We start from the raw sequence: 14059 nt of genomic DNA, 5'->3' as shown, positions 1-14059 counted from the left end.
GGCCATTTTTCGTAGGGGCCAATGTAGCCTGGATGTCTCGAATGCCATTTACCGCATCTGTGACTTTCTTGTTGTTCGTCGCGACAGCATTCGAGAGCTCTGCTAGCGTCGCGACTGTTCGTTTGTTGTTTTTCTCCAAAGAGAATCTGAAAAGCTCCATGTCCTGACCATTTGAAGCTTCGCTTGACTTGCGCCCCCGCGGAGTAGTAGATGTTGTTGGGCTTCCTGAACTTCGTGGACTATCTGGACGCTGGGCTATCGAATTTATCGATTGTCCTCCGGTATCAATCCGAGCCAGGAGATCCTCCACACTCCTGTTGGTCTTCCGCAGAAGCACTTCATGCGAATACACCGCTTCCACGAGCGGCTGCAATGTGTCCAGCGCATCTTTGATGGAAGGCTTGATTATCCGCGCCAGGTTGTTCGCGATAGCATTCTGAAAGCTTTCACTGCCGATAGCTTCATCGATGGCGGCTCGAAACGCCTGGGGATCTTGAGTAACAAATCCATTTGTGTTCGTAGGACTGGTGATTTCGGATTTGCTGTGTTTGCCTTCAAAAGAGGCTCGTATGCGAGTTGTTAGGGGAGGTCGAGAGGAAACACGAGGACCAGGAGCCATAGTTGCGGCTCATTTGAATATTTTAGATGAATTGGAGAGAAATGATTCAGAGAAGTGATACGACTGAGATAGGAAGACAGAGATTCTCTTACCAGCGGTATCATACTCACCGTACATTGCGATGGCGCCAATTGCCTATATAAGTGGATGCTATAGGTAGGATTATTAGGATGTAAGTTCATGCACTTGCCAACAGATGATATGCGCTGGTGGGCGACGTGTTTCTGTTCACGCCCCAGAATTTTCACGGTGGAACCCTTTTCCGGATTTTGAAGCCAATTCGGGCAACTGGCTGGTAGAGCTGTGAAATTCTTATTTGACCGGGAGAGCGGCGTCCTACCTTGGTTTGTAGTTCTTGTCACATTGTACTCATTCCTCGAGTCTTCGTGCATACCAGCAATGGGGGGATCGTCGGTTGAAGCTTTCCCAGAATGGAAGGGAAGCTCAAGGGTGAGAGAGTTTTTCAAAACCGTGTGTCTACACTACTCGAGTAATTCAACACAAAAGACGGTCAGGCTAAAATACCTTGTCTTTTGACCGGTCTCGCCGGGTGTGTTGTACAGGTTATTAAATTGTGGATATGCCAGAGATTACTAATGATCGTAGGTACATTCGTACCTGATGGTAATGGAGCTATTTGCAAGGAAAACCCTAGTTTTCTAGGAGAAAAAAGAACTCAGAGAGGCAATAACAGGAACGATCCCAAGTCAAAAAGAGTTCATCCTTGATGAGCATTTCCCTCGAGGTTATAGTATTTCTATTAATGATAATGCGTCCCGAAAAGCCCAACGTTTGTTGATTTAGTTTGGGTTTTAGTCCTACGAACCCATGGGCAAACTACTTGCTACAAAATACGAACTATGAAATGCAACATTGTTCGAAATGACTTCAATTTGGTATTCATGCGATTCGAGTTTGACTAAGTTGGTATTGAAGGGATTCGGGGCGGAGCTGGTGGAGGTGCGGAACAGAGGAGCGGAAGAGCTGCCCCAGATTCCGAGACCTCGGCATCACGGTTGCGCGGAGAAAGCGAGGTGCAAGTAGCTTTCAGCCGCGGCGCACATTACATGCGTTGCCTCTTTTCATCCGAATCTTCTCTCTACCTTTTGAATCTACGCGTATTTCCTCGGCTCCTCTCGTCATGTCTCCCTCCTCATCTTCTTCCATCGGGGGAAAAATCAACCAGGAAATCGACAGTCTCCCTCCAGCGATCGCCGAGAAGCTACCCCACGTCCCCGAATCCAAGGAGGAATTGAAGGAGGACTTAAAAGAAGCGGAAACCAAGTCTCTGCAAGGTCTGAGGAGTTTAGCTGCTGGGGGGTTCGGTGGTGTCTGCGCTGTGGTTGTTGGACATCCGTTTGACTTGGTCAAGGTCCGGTTGCAGACTGCGGAGCGGGGTGTTTACAGCAGTGCGATCGATGTTGTGAGGAAGAGTATTGCGAGGGATGGAGTGAGGAGGGGCTTGTATGCTGGTGTCAGTGCGCCCCTGGTGGGCGTTACTCCTATGTGTAAGAAATAGCCCTTTCTTCTGCCCACAAGGAAGAGCTGATTGTTGAAATAGTTGCGGTCTCATTCTGGGGTTATGATGTTGGCAAAGGCCTCGTTCGCCGTTTCTCGACTGTTCAAGATAACCAGCTTTCCGTCGCACAAGTCTCAGCTGCCGGGTTCTTCTCCGCAATTCCTATGACACTCATCACGGCACCTTTCGAGCGTGTTAAAGTGCTTCTACAAATCCAAGGCCAAAAGCAATTAGCGCCAGGTGAGAAGCCGAAATACAGCGGTGGAGTGGATGTTGTCCGGCAATTATACAAGGAAGGCGGCGTTCGTTCTGTGTTCCGGGGTTCAGTTGCTACGTTGGCAAGAGATGGTCCTGGATCCGCAGCCTATTTTGCAGCCTACGAGTATATCAAACGCAGACTCACACCGGTGGATCCAGTGACGGGTAAGGCAAGCGGGGATCTGAGTCTCTTGGCTGTTACTGCGGCTGGTGCTGCGGCTGGTGTAGCCATGTGGATTCCTGTTTTCCCAATAGACACTGTGAAGAGTCGTCTACAAACTATGGAGGGCAAGCCAACCGTTGGTGGGATTGTTCGTGGCTTGTATAAAAATGGTGGATTCAAAGCTTTCTTCCCTGGATTTGGGCCTGCAATCGCAAGAGCTGTACCTGCAAATGCTGCGACGTTCTTAGGGGTCGAATTGGCGCATCAGTTCATGAACAAGACTTTCGGATGATGGCGTAGGGGGACAATTTGAGCCGGGACAATAGGGAGGACATTTCATGTATATACTATTCTGGTGACTTTGGGCGCTCTCGTTTGAGTACTGATGCATAGGTAGCGTAGATAGATATGTGATCTCAACTTCTCAACATTACGCCTTCAACTACGGATTTGCACCCGTGAAACCAGATTATAACCACAGTTGAGTGGCACGATCTTCCCTTTCCCAAGGGTTGGCTTCATAATTCTTTTGAGGAATTCCAGGTCTACAAGTACCGGTATATGCATTTGACATGTGAAAATGCTAGACGTCCCCACTTCCCGCAGAGCCCCCAACGACCTGACCCCAACCTAGGTGCGTCCAACTTACAAAATCGTCAATAATTACTAACAAAACCTTTCATCAGCTCAAACTCATGTTGCAAATACGAGATATAGTTAAGCTATAATCTTTGAAAACCAGACATAGAATCTTTTTGTAATTCGAGACCCTTGCATCTTTCGGGATATTGTCGAGAAGGGCATTGCTATTTAGAAATCTACAGTTGCATCGAGATCGAGGACGAACTATTGCCATCGTCTTGGGTCGGTTTTTCAACCAGATTATCAATAACGCAACTATAAGGTCCATATCCATGACAATTGTCAGACAGAGAGTAAGCGAACTAATGGCCGATAGCTATAGTGCCAAAGTGTTACATGTTACATTAAATTAGGAAGATTTTGCATGGTAATAGTTTGATGAGTAGACTAGTCCTATTTAGTCAATGCTGCAGTATCTTGTGAGACTTGGTAAATGTACGGACCCTTTCCCAACATTGAATTGCACGTAGCTAACACCCCACAGTGGGGGGTGTTTTCAATAACATCTCCAACTACCAAAGACGCTGCATCAAGAAAATCAAACTTCAACATTCGGAGGAGAGGGGACCAGAAACATGAAAAACAACCTATGAAGCTATTACGTTGGTGCACAGGCCTTAAGAATATTTCTCTGTATGCATCACATGTGCCGGAGAATTGGTCATCATTTGAAGGAGAGGGAATCAGATAATTGAAGGAACTGAGGGGTTGCAAGAAAGTCCAAGTCTTGAGGAGGAATATAACATGTCCTCCCTATATGAACTTAGTATCAAATTTCAGTGTCCAACAGTGGAACGAGTTTGTGCGCACGCTGGAGGAGGATTTGTGCAAGGAGAGAAAGACGGATGGAGAAGTTCCTAGCGATGTGGAAGACCATATGAGCCTTTGAGGTTCCTAGCGTCGAGCTTAAGTGGGCTAACTTTTCTAAACATGCTCTTTTATCTTCACCAATTTGACATTGAACCCTTCTAAGAGCAAATTTCCAACATGCCTTTCCAAATCTGCCCTTATCAATCAGCCCTTCTCTCTTCACGGCAGCAGTGTTCGAAACATTAATATGTATAGATTCAAATAAGCCAACTTGCTCTAGGCAAGCACCGCCGCTCCTTTTCAACTAAAGAGTAATTCGATTTTGAGCGCAAAGTCACTCTCGATATTAAGGCTGGGCAGAGAAAAGGGGTTAAGCGAGTTTGCTGGCGTGCATCACATGTTAATGAATAAAAGATTAAACATACTATAATTAAGCCTTAAGTCTATAAATAAAGGTACTAGCTTGAAACATCACCTTTATTACACATTTTAAAGCTACCTATGGGGTATGTTTTTCATTATAGGGCCAATCTAAAGAAGCTAGATATCGCATCGCGTGCAGACTAAGAAGGACGAACCACTACAGTACGACCCACGCTCGGTACTATAGTCAAACATTTCTCCAGACTTTCCTTTTCAGCACCACATTATTTTGGAAAAGAAAAAATAGGTTTAAATGTCTCCAAAATCTACACCCAGCAGGATGGCATCGCCAACTCGAAGATACGGTATGAGATCGAAGGCCAACGATATGAAGTGCTACCTAATTGCCCTCCCTACTGAGATCCGCTATATGATTATCTTGGAAATCCTTCCCACGGGGAGCGTTATCCATCCTCGATGCAATGCCAAGGGGCTTCAGGTAATTTACCTTCTTGGAGGCAATGGAATTTCTTCGTACCTCAGGTGTCATAAAAATCATCTGCCATCTAAACTTTTCACTGCTCATAAATACTAAAAACTCCTAAATTCTGTCATTTTAAGCAATACTGACTGATGTTTGCTCATAGGGCCGCTTGAGGAACCCCGAAAAAGTCCTTGCACTCACACGAACGTGTCGGCAGCTATTTGTTGAAGTGTTGCCTATTTACTACTCCCGTAACAAGTTTGAATTTCCTAATATGCTTACTTGTAAGTTGACCCTTTTGATAGACTGTCTCGATTTAAGTTGAACAAATCTGAATCGTTGAGAGCCCTGTGCCGCAAAGGAGACAAGCGTCCCAGGTCAAATTGCATCGCAACCCAGAAGTTCTGGCTGCGACGTAGTAGCACAAGTCCTAGTATCTGGTGGCTTATTTGGAATGCTATATTGCAATGGAGAAATCAATGCGCTCGTGCTAATCAATTCTCATAGTGGGAAAATTCCTCCAAGACATTGGTCAAGGCAGACGCAATTTTATCAAGAACATTAGTACTTCCCTCACTGAGATGGCTCATGGGATTAAAAAAGCAACAAAGTTGATGTACCAGTGTTTGAGCTTGGAGAAGCTTGAGATCAAAATGGGGAAAATAGTGCTTTCGCTAACGCCAAGCCCTTCGTGGGACGATATATCAACGAGAATGGTCTTTATACTGCTGGAACTGAGAGGTATAAAGGAACTTATATTGCAACCTCGAGAGTTGATTATTCCCTCTATTCTAACTAGGAATGACAATCTTAGTTTCCAATTAGGACTTCAGAAGGAGGAGAAGGCTTTTGCGGGGAAGCTCGAACGGATTCTAAGTGAAACTGTTTGCAAAGAGCGGCGGTCAAGAGATTCTCTAAGTGAGGAAACTCAAGCTAGAAGACAAGCAGAGAAGGATAAGCAGAGGGAAAAAACTATTAAAAGGCATTTGGAGTGGCAGATGATAAAACGTAGATAGGTCTATTGGAATATCATCTCATCTCTACCTAGGCCGGAGCGCCTTGAGAGTAACCTTTTTCTACTTCTAGTTCATCGAGCCACTATTCGTTCCAATCCGCGCCATAATAGGTTTAAAGCATCTATCGTTATATTTTTCAATGTTGAATGTGCTCCAATTCAATATCAAATGTTCCGTCGTGTCAAGTTCAGAAGAATCTTCACCATTCCGAAACCCAAGATCGTTCATTCGACTACACCTTCAACCAAACATCCACCAACGCAATGGCTTCTTCGAGAGCATCAAAGCTCAGCTCTCAGGAGGAAGCTACGGCTATCCCCTCACCTGAACCACATCCCAAGTCCCAGCTCCTTACATTTCCACCAGAAAGTCAGAGACACGATTCTCAAATACCTCCTTATCCAACCCGAAGCCATCAACTTCCCTCAGAAATGGCTGGAGCAGCTGTCTTATGCCCAAATACTTGCCATAGTGGGACCACGCCCCAAAGAGCCCGTATCTTCTTGGACCAGGAATCTAGTGGTGCTGACGCGCGTCTGCAAGCAACTATACTTCGAAGTTGTTGCCATCTATTACAGTAGCAACACTTTCACGTTTGACAGTACCAATACCCGTACTTTACCTCATTCAACTGAGCAAGGGAGATATTACTGACGAAATCATAGTATTCAAGGTTCTTAAAGGCCTAGGACCCGGCCGTCGCCAACAGATCAAAAACCTCACATTCATTTTGCGGGAACTCACATACGACAGAAGGATATCGAACAAAGCCACCACACTACTCACACAATGCCACAATCTAAAGAAGCTGACGGTCATTCTGGAATACGATTCCGTTTTGACGCTTTTCAGTCATAATCCGATGGGGGCGGCGGGCGTTAAGAAGTTGAGGGTGATTAGGGGTGTTGAAGAGGTTAATGTGTGCCAAGGGGACATGGCTGTGAAGCAGAATAATGAGAATAAATTCACGGAGGAGGATGTTAAGAATTTTGAGAGGATTTTGAGGGATGAGCTGTGTAGGGAGAAGGAGGTTGTTGAAGTTGTGAAAGAGATTGTGGTGGGGAAAAGGGATTAGATGCACTTTATCCAAGTAACCATGTGGATGAACGTATCGAAATTGAATCCATTTATGAGGGTACATGGGCTGATTTACCTGAACATAGTAGTAGGCAGGCGGCTTGGTCATCCGAAATGTAAATATAAAAAGTCATCCGCTGAGACATGCATTATTTCCAACAACAACCCTTTGACATCCTTTCTGCAGAATCATCACCCACCCTACATACTCTGGAACTAGCTTTTACAACCATCCAGCGGAAGGATCACCACAAGAGCCTTTTCATTTCGGTCCATCAAGGGCTCTCACCCAGCGATGCGTAAAGGACACCGTCCAGCAATTCGCAGGGTTTCTCACCCAGCAGAGCGTCCACCTGCAGCCGGAAACTGCTACCTGGTCACAATCCCCACCGAGTTGCGAGACATGATCTTCAAATACCTTTTGGTATTTCCTAAGCGCTTAGTATGGGGCACGGGCAGCGGTCCGTACTCAGCGCGCAAGCCTCGATCCAATACCCTAGCTGTCGTGCGTACTTGCAAACAGCTCTACGCTGATGCAAGGCTCATCTACTTTAGCTGCAACCTATTCGGCTTTGACAACATGAACTGCAGTACGTATGCTTCCATTATGGGTAGCTTTTCTAACTTGTCGCTTTTTTCAGTGTACCATATTCTAAATGATATGGGTCCTGGTGGACGACAGTTCATCAAGGACGTTGAATTCCGCTTGTACGAGGACCAAGGCGACAAGAAGATTTCGAACCAGGCGACGAGACTATTGGGTGAATGTAAGGCGCTTCGCAAATTGACAGTTCGAGTTATACTCGGTCCGGCCCTCTTCGGGTACAATATTTCTCGACGAAGCCATTCGAAGATTCTGGGCTGTGCTGGAATCAAGAGGCTGAGACAAATCAGAGGATGTGCAGATGTCAGGGTCTGTGGTGTAAATTCATCTGGTGTGGACGAGGGAAGGTATGGATATACAAAGACCCAGGTGGAAGAGCTTGAGATTGTGTTGAAAGAGGAATTATGCAGGGAAAAAGTATCGGAAGATGATCATATTGAGCAGGATGCTGGAGAGCAGAAGTAGGAGAAGGCTGGGATGATTGAGAGGTGGAAGGAGGGTTTGCGGCCTCCTGCTCCGCACAACTAAAAGACCTTGCCAGAGAATGATAAGGGGGTAGAATACTATTATGGCTATTGAAAATTGGCAAAGAGTGTTAGACAACTAATAGGCTTTCGCATTATGCCCAACTTCAAACAGACATTGAGTTTCCAGGCTCAGCGCAGAGCTTCTACACGAGTAACTAAACACGTGATTGTTGAATACCTTTCCAACAAACTAGAATTCATTCCATAACTGTAAGGATGAAAATAAGGGAGCAGGGGTAGAGTTCACATTCAATTCTTTTCAGTCAGGAAGCCGCTACCAGTATACAAAGGTCTCTCCGCTCCGTCCGCGGCATCTTTCCTTCAACTTCACCAACCCGCGAACAACACGAGAAACACAGCATCATCACAAAATGAACAGCAAGGCCTCCAGTAAGTGCAGTATCCCATTCATTCCAATACTCCATATCTGGTAGAATGTTCCGGAGCTTTTGAAGGACATGCGCGACGGTTATTGATCTAGCAGCTTCAGAACACAGCTGTCTTCAATCTCTCAGCTTAAGGGCACTTGATTTGAGTGCTGTTTCCCCTCGTGGGATTGTATCGAGCAGAGGCTAAAAGCTTGCAGCAGCGATCCCCTCAACTCCGAAGGCTTCCTTCCTGATCCTGCCACCCGAGATTCGCAACATGATCTACAAGTATCTGCTCGTCTCCAAGACGTCAAAAGAACCCTTGTACCCGCACGAATATACCTCGCGAATAAAGCTCTTTGAGAATGGGCGAGGTTTAGAAGCGCAGAATGCCGAGAAGACGCTGGCAATTGCACGCACGTGCAAGCAGGTCCACGACGAAAGCCTCCCGATCTACTTTGGCATGAATATGTTCTATTTCTTCTCAAACGACGAAATGGGCAAAAGCTTGGGGGATCTCAGTAAAGAAAGACGACAACTTCTAAGAAGAATCGAGTTTACATACGGCGGAAAGGCGCTAAACAAAGGATGTAAACTCCTAGGGGACTGTCTGAGGCTTGAGATATTGCAGATATCACTTGAATGGTCAATCTTCAAGCTCCTCAAACACGGCCAGGGACTGCACAACATGGACGGCATAAAACAGCTGAAGAAAGTACGGGGCTGCAAAGAAGTGGTCATCAAACTGGATAGCGATTGCGCTTCTGAATTCCCAGAAGAGATCATTAAGGAGTTTAAGGACATGTTAAATAAGGAGCTGTGCAAAGCTAGGGATGAGGTGAAGAAGAGGGCGCCGAAGGGGCAGGGCAAGAAGGCGTTGGCAGCAGCAGCGAAGATGAAAGGAGTTAATGGCAGGGGTGGTGGAAACGTGTGAAGTGAGATATTATGGAACTGGAAGGACGACAGGCATGAACTTATGGCCGGTTGCTGGAGCATCAGAGTAGAATGTGTGGCATAACATTTGGAAAGGAAGGAGTGGGTCGACGAAACAGGGCCTGCACACACGGACAGCTCTTTGCAATGAAATCAAATTGATTGTAAGAAAATGTTCCATGTTTCGTGACAGAACGTAGAGCTCTGGGTGGTTGCTGTTTCTCTCCAAACCCTGACTGCAAAGTTTAATTCCCCAAAGCCTGCACCATAGATTCTATTAGCCCTTACCCAAAGACTTATGAGGATGTAACAGGGTAAGTAAAGGCACCTAGACACAACGTTCAAATTGAAAAACACGACTCTGCCAAGATTATCCTTCAACTTTGAGTGCAATTGTATGGGACCATCTTTCTCTCCTGTCTCTAGAACTTACCTTTTGTAGCTACCACCGCTACCCTATTGATTGCACGAGGCTTTCGTCCGCACTTCGTTGGCCTGTCTTCAGCCTCACGGCTGCCTTTTCACACCGACCCTTTCTCCACAGTTAGGCGACAACCTGGCTGGCACTGCACTGTACCTGTACTTAGGTAGGGACAGGTTCGCTCTGCTGCTCTTCTTTTGGTTTCCTGCCCTTCTTTCTTTTCTTCAACTACACACACGCAGCTTCCATCGCAACTCTCTCGAGGATAATCGCATATCAGCACGCGCAGAACGTTCACCTGGTGCACCCGCAACGTTGATATTACACCCGGTCAGTGCAGTGCTGACTACGCACTATACTATACTGTAGTGCTTCACCCCTACCGTACTCCGACTCACCCCCGCCAACGGATGTGGTTCCCGCCCCCCACGCGATCCAGCCCAGCCCGTCAATATCAACGCAGCCGGCTCCGCCTTGAAGCTGCTGCTCAACATGCCCGCCCTACCAAACAACAAGACAAGACGAAAGGGAGTGACACCCATCAAGAAACCTGATAGAAACAATGTTTGGCAACGTACTCTCAATGTCATGGGTCTCGAGCCGATGAGCTTGAATTCCAGCAGTAGCAGTAGCAGTAACAGTGATTATTCTACCAACAAGGCTACCGCAGATGGAATGGCTGCACCAACATTCCAATCCGAGCCTACACAAGGCTCCAAGAAGAACTTGACATTTCTGGATCTGCCTGCGGAGGCACAAAGACACATTATCAAGCACGTAAGTACTATTGTTATGCGCGGAAACGGTGGTATCCTGCCGGGCGCATACCAAGTGTAGCTCGAACGAAAGCTAACTGTCCCGTAATATAGTCTTCTACGGACGACCTCCTAGCTCTCTGTCTTGTCTCAAAGCATTTTCGGGATCTTGCTGCAGAACAATTGTATCGCAAGTTCGAAGTTACCTTTCCTGACGAACCCGACGATGGCACAAATACCTCTGTAGATGCCCTGGCTGGTGGACTGGAGACCCTCGTTTCGAGCAATTATGACTATGCGAAATACCTTAAAGACATTGTGTTGGAGCCAACAAATGGCGGGGACAAAGGGGAGCGCGCATATCGGTATTATATGTACGATTCGAGCTGCGGAAAATTCATGAATACACTATTCCTTCTGGCTCTGCGCAAGGCTAGGGTGCTGGAAACATTCAAGTTGGTGCCCGTCCTATAAAAAGTAGCTATGTACTGACAAAACTTGCAGATGGGATATCCGCGTAGAGCTCAGCCCGTCTGTTTTCAAGGCCTTACATCGGATTCACACCCTGCAGCATCTTCATGTTCGAATGCAAGCTGGTCACTCTTTATACGGATTGACAGCACCATCGAGCGTCTTTCATTATTCGGAAGCGCCTCCAGTTGTTATACTTCCATTATCTAATGTTATGGGTGCGCCGCCCGGTTTTGCTCAACCATCTTCCCACAATGCCCCTCCGCTGTCCGTTACGTATCCTTCGAATCCGAATTCCTTCCCTTCGGCTTATAAATATGCTGCTAAGCTCCAACGCAAAACTACCAAGATTGTACTTCCGACAATCAATAAGGAGGCATCTACGCTGTCAGGATTCAATCATCTGAGAACGTTGTCAGTGTTGGACATGGATACATTAGATTATGTAGGAGAACTGCAGACTTGCATTAGCAACTGTTCTTCGACGCTCACTAGTCTTACATTATCATTCTCGGAAGCATTGGCTAGTAAATCTCGAAAACCGCCACCAGAGGTTCATTCTGATGACGACTCGGAAGTGGAGGATGAATTTGGCGCATTAATTCCGCCTCCAGGTCCTCCACCAGGCATGACACCGTCTAGCTCTGGCCTGAGTTCTCCATCGAAATCTGTACAAGCAGCAGAGGAAAAGAAGAAACAAGAAGACGTTTTAAATATAATATTTGGGCTACAGACTGGCAAGAAATCGAAACCAGGCAAGTCAGAGTCTACTGATCTTCACCGACCAAAGCCAAAGACGGACGAGGATCCCAAACTCAGGTTTCTGCGAAACTATGGTACAATCGCGCAAAAGCTCATGTCGGATGTCAAGCCTGGTAGCGAAGCTACGCCGGCAGCAAAGCAAGCCGTAGACCTGATCAAGAAAGCAGCAAAGATGTATTTCGATGAAGTAGATAAGGCCAGAGAAAAGGCATCGAGCGATGGAAACAGCTCCAAGGGCACCCCTTCAACCACGAGTGCAGACAGCACGTCTGAGGTTAACGTTGTTATGAGTGGCGGTGGGGTGGCGGATGATGGACCAGGTCTGTTCGATGATCACGACCCAAACGAAAAGCATACCCCCTATGTTGATCCAGAAGTTGCAAACCCTGATGACATCGATATGGAAGAGCCGGAGGAAAAGGAACTTGCAATTGAAATTGAAGATCCATCAACGGATATTGTTCCTTCAGACGAGAGTCTAGAAGAAACGGCCTCGAGCGAATCGGGCGATGCTGAAACAACCAAGGTTGTAGATGCCCAAGAAGAAAAGAATTCTGCAGATACCGTGGATCTGGTGAACCGGCTGGAGATCCATGAACAGCTAAGTGCACTTATCGCCACTCATAGCAAAAATCAACAAACCGAAATGATGCTCAAGCAACGGATGCTAGACATGCAAGAGAAACTGCAAGTCACAGATCCTACGCCTGCACAGTTCGAGGTCTTGAGACAGGCAAAGGCAGATTTCATGGTGGTCACAGATCAAGTGAGCGAGCTGGCTCGTGAGATGCAAGCGGTAAACGACACAATTAATGATGTCTCAGCAGACGCTCAAGCCATGGCTTTGAAGATTCCAGGACATGAAAATGCTAGAAGGAGCGAGTACGTTCGCTCCACCAGAGGACTTACTCTACAAACTCTTGCTATCTACTTGATTCCCACCAGATCTACGGTATTGAATGCTGCAATTGACTTCCACATGCTACAAAGCTTGACACTTTTGAACGTCGGTACCCAAGTTGGCATCTGGAATACGCTTCGCAAGGAGAATACACTTCAGTCGTTGCCGTTATCCAAAATATACACCGACAACGTAACCCCGCAGTTCTTACAATTCGTTGGCGAACTGGACATGGTGACGGAGTTACTACTATTAGAGAAGCAGAAGGGGCGTGTTGAACCTACAGCAGCGAAGACGACTGTGAAGATCGAGAAGATCCGAAAGGAAGTCTTGAGGAAACATGCCAGTACCCTCAAAGTCTTGATGATAAAAAACGACTCAAACCAAGACTGGGATTTAGACGTCAAGACCACGATGTTGTTGTGCCATCGTGCGACACAGCTCGAGGAGCTGTCCGTTAGTCACGGCGTCAGAACTTTAGTATGTTGCCCTCTGTATTCATCGTACCTCAGCTAACAGTCAATAGCACTGCTTCCTTCAATTTATGACCGGCATGACCTCCCTCCGCGCCCTTCACGTCAATCAATTCCGATACGAGGACCCATGCACCTCAATGATGCACGAATTCAAGCAAATGATGGTTGACGTCGTGGCGCACACTCCGCACATGAAGCTCGAATATATCGGTCTCAACGAAGCTATTGATCGACTTGTCCGCCGCCCGCGGGTTAACAAGAATACAAAGAAAGATAAAAAGGGCAAGGGCAAGGAAAGTGATGTTATTGCTGAAGCGTTATATGGCGCTAACGGCTGGGCGGATCCTTCGACAATGCCTGATTGGCAGGCTAGTTCGGACGAGGATGAAGCTATGATGGTTGGGGAGTCGGGCCTGAAGGTCGAGACGGTGGAGGATATTCGCTTCTACGAGATAAGTGGCGTGAGGATATTTGAGAAGGACGTTATTTTCGGTCGTCTTTAGAAGCCATATGTCGGGTGGCCGGTCATTCAACGAGATGAGGTTATATTTCCGGGTCCCGGGTAACAGCGAGCGACTCTGTCGGCTCGTTTTGAGCCCATGCTATATGGGAGAGAGATGAACGCACTGAGATGACATGACGACGCGTTACGATACCTATTTGTTTGGCCTCCTGCCTCAACTTTGGGGGCGAAAGAAAGAAACAGCTAGCGAGCTTTACGTATCTTCACATAGCATTTGGCTGGGCTAGGTTGGTCTAGTTAGCTAATACTCAGGCGTTAATCATTTGCTGGAGAAAAAGTTGTTTGCAAAAGTTCTTCAGCTTGTTGGATTTGGTAAACTGTGATTGACGTTCTATTCTTCTCCCCAACCAACCCTTTCAAGAAATTA

General features: G+C 46.7%; 2 protein-coding genes across 2 annotated transcripts; both read left to right on the top strand.

Annotated features, from left to right (window-relative positions):
* Window positions 1-1760: 1760 nt before the first annotated feature.
* On the top strand, window positions 1761-2851 carry CRC1 (Mitochondrial carnitine carrier; the record flags this gene model as incomplete). The annotated part of the gene is given in 2 exon segments (XM_031153877.1): window positions 1761-2127; window positions 2139-2851. The coding sequence occupies 2 exon segments, from the start codon at window positions 1761-1763 to the stop codon at window positions 2849-2851; spliced, it is 1080 nt and encodes a 359-aa protein (XP_031001569.1).
* A 7322-nt stretch (window positions 2852-10173) lies between these two features.
* Window positions 10174-13672, top strand: LHYA1_G008959 (uncharacterized protein; the record flags this gene model as incomplete). The annotated part of the gene is made up of 4 exons (XM_031153876.1): window positions 10174-10581; window positions 10674-11014; window positions 11064-13173; window positions 13220-13672. Coding segments are annotated over 4 exons (3312 nt in total), but the record flags the coding sequence as incomplete, so codon positions are not given.
* Window positions 13673-14059: the final 387 nt, after the last annotated feature.

This window comes from Lachnellula hyalina (assembly GCF_007821495.1).
Source record: "Lachnellula hyalina strain CBS 185.66 chromosome Unknown contig00229, whole genome shotgun sequence".
NCBI lineage: Eukaryota > Fungi > Ascomycota > Leotiomycetes > Helotiales > Lachnaceae > Lachnellula > Lachnellula hyalina.
Note: the sequence above shows the minus strand (reverse complement) of the source record. Positions and strands in the feature narration are given on the sequence as shown.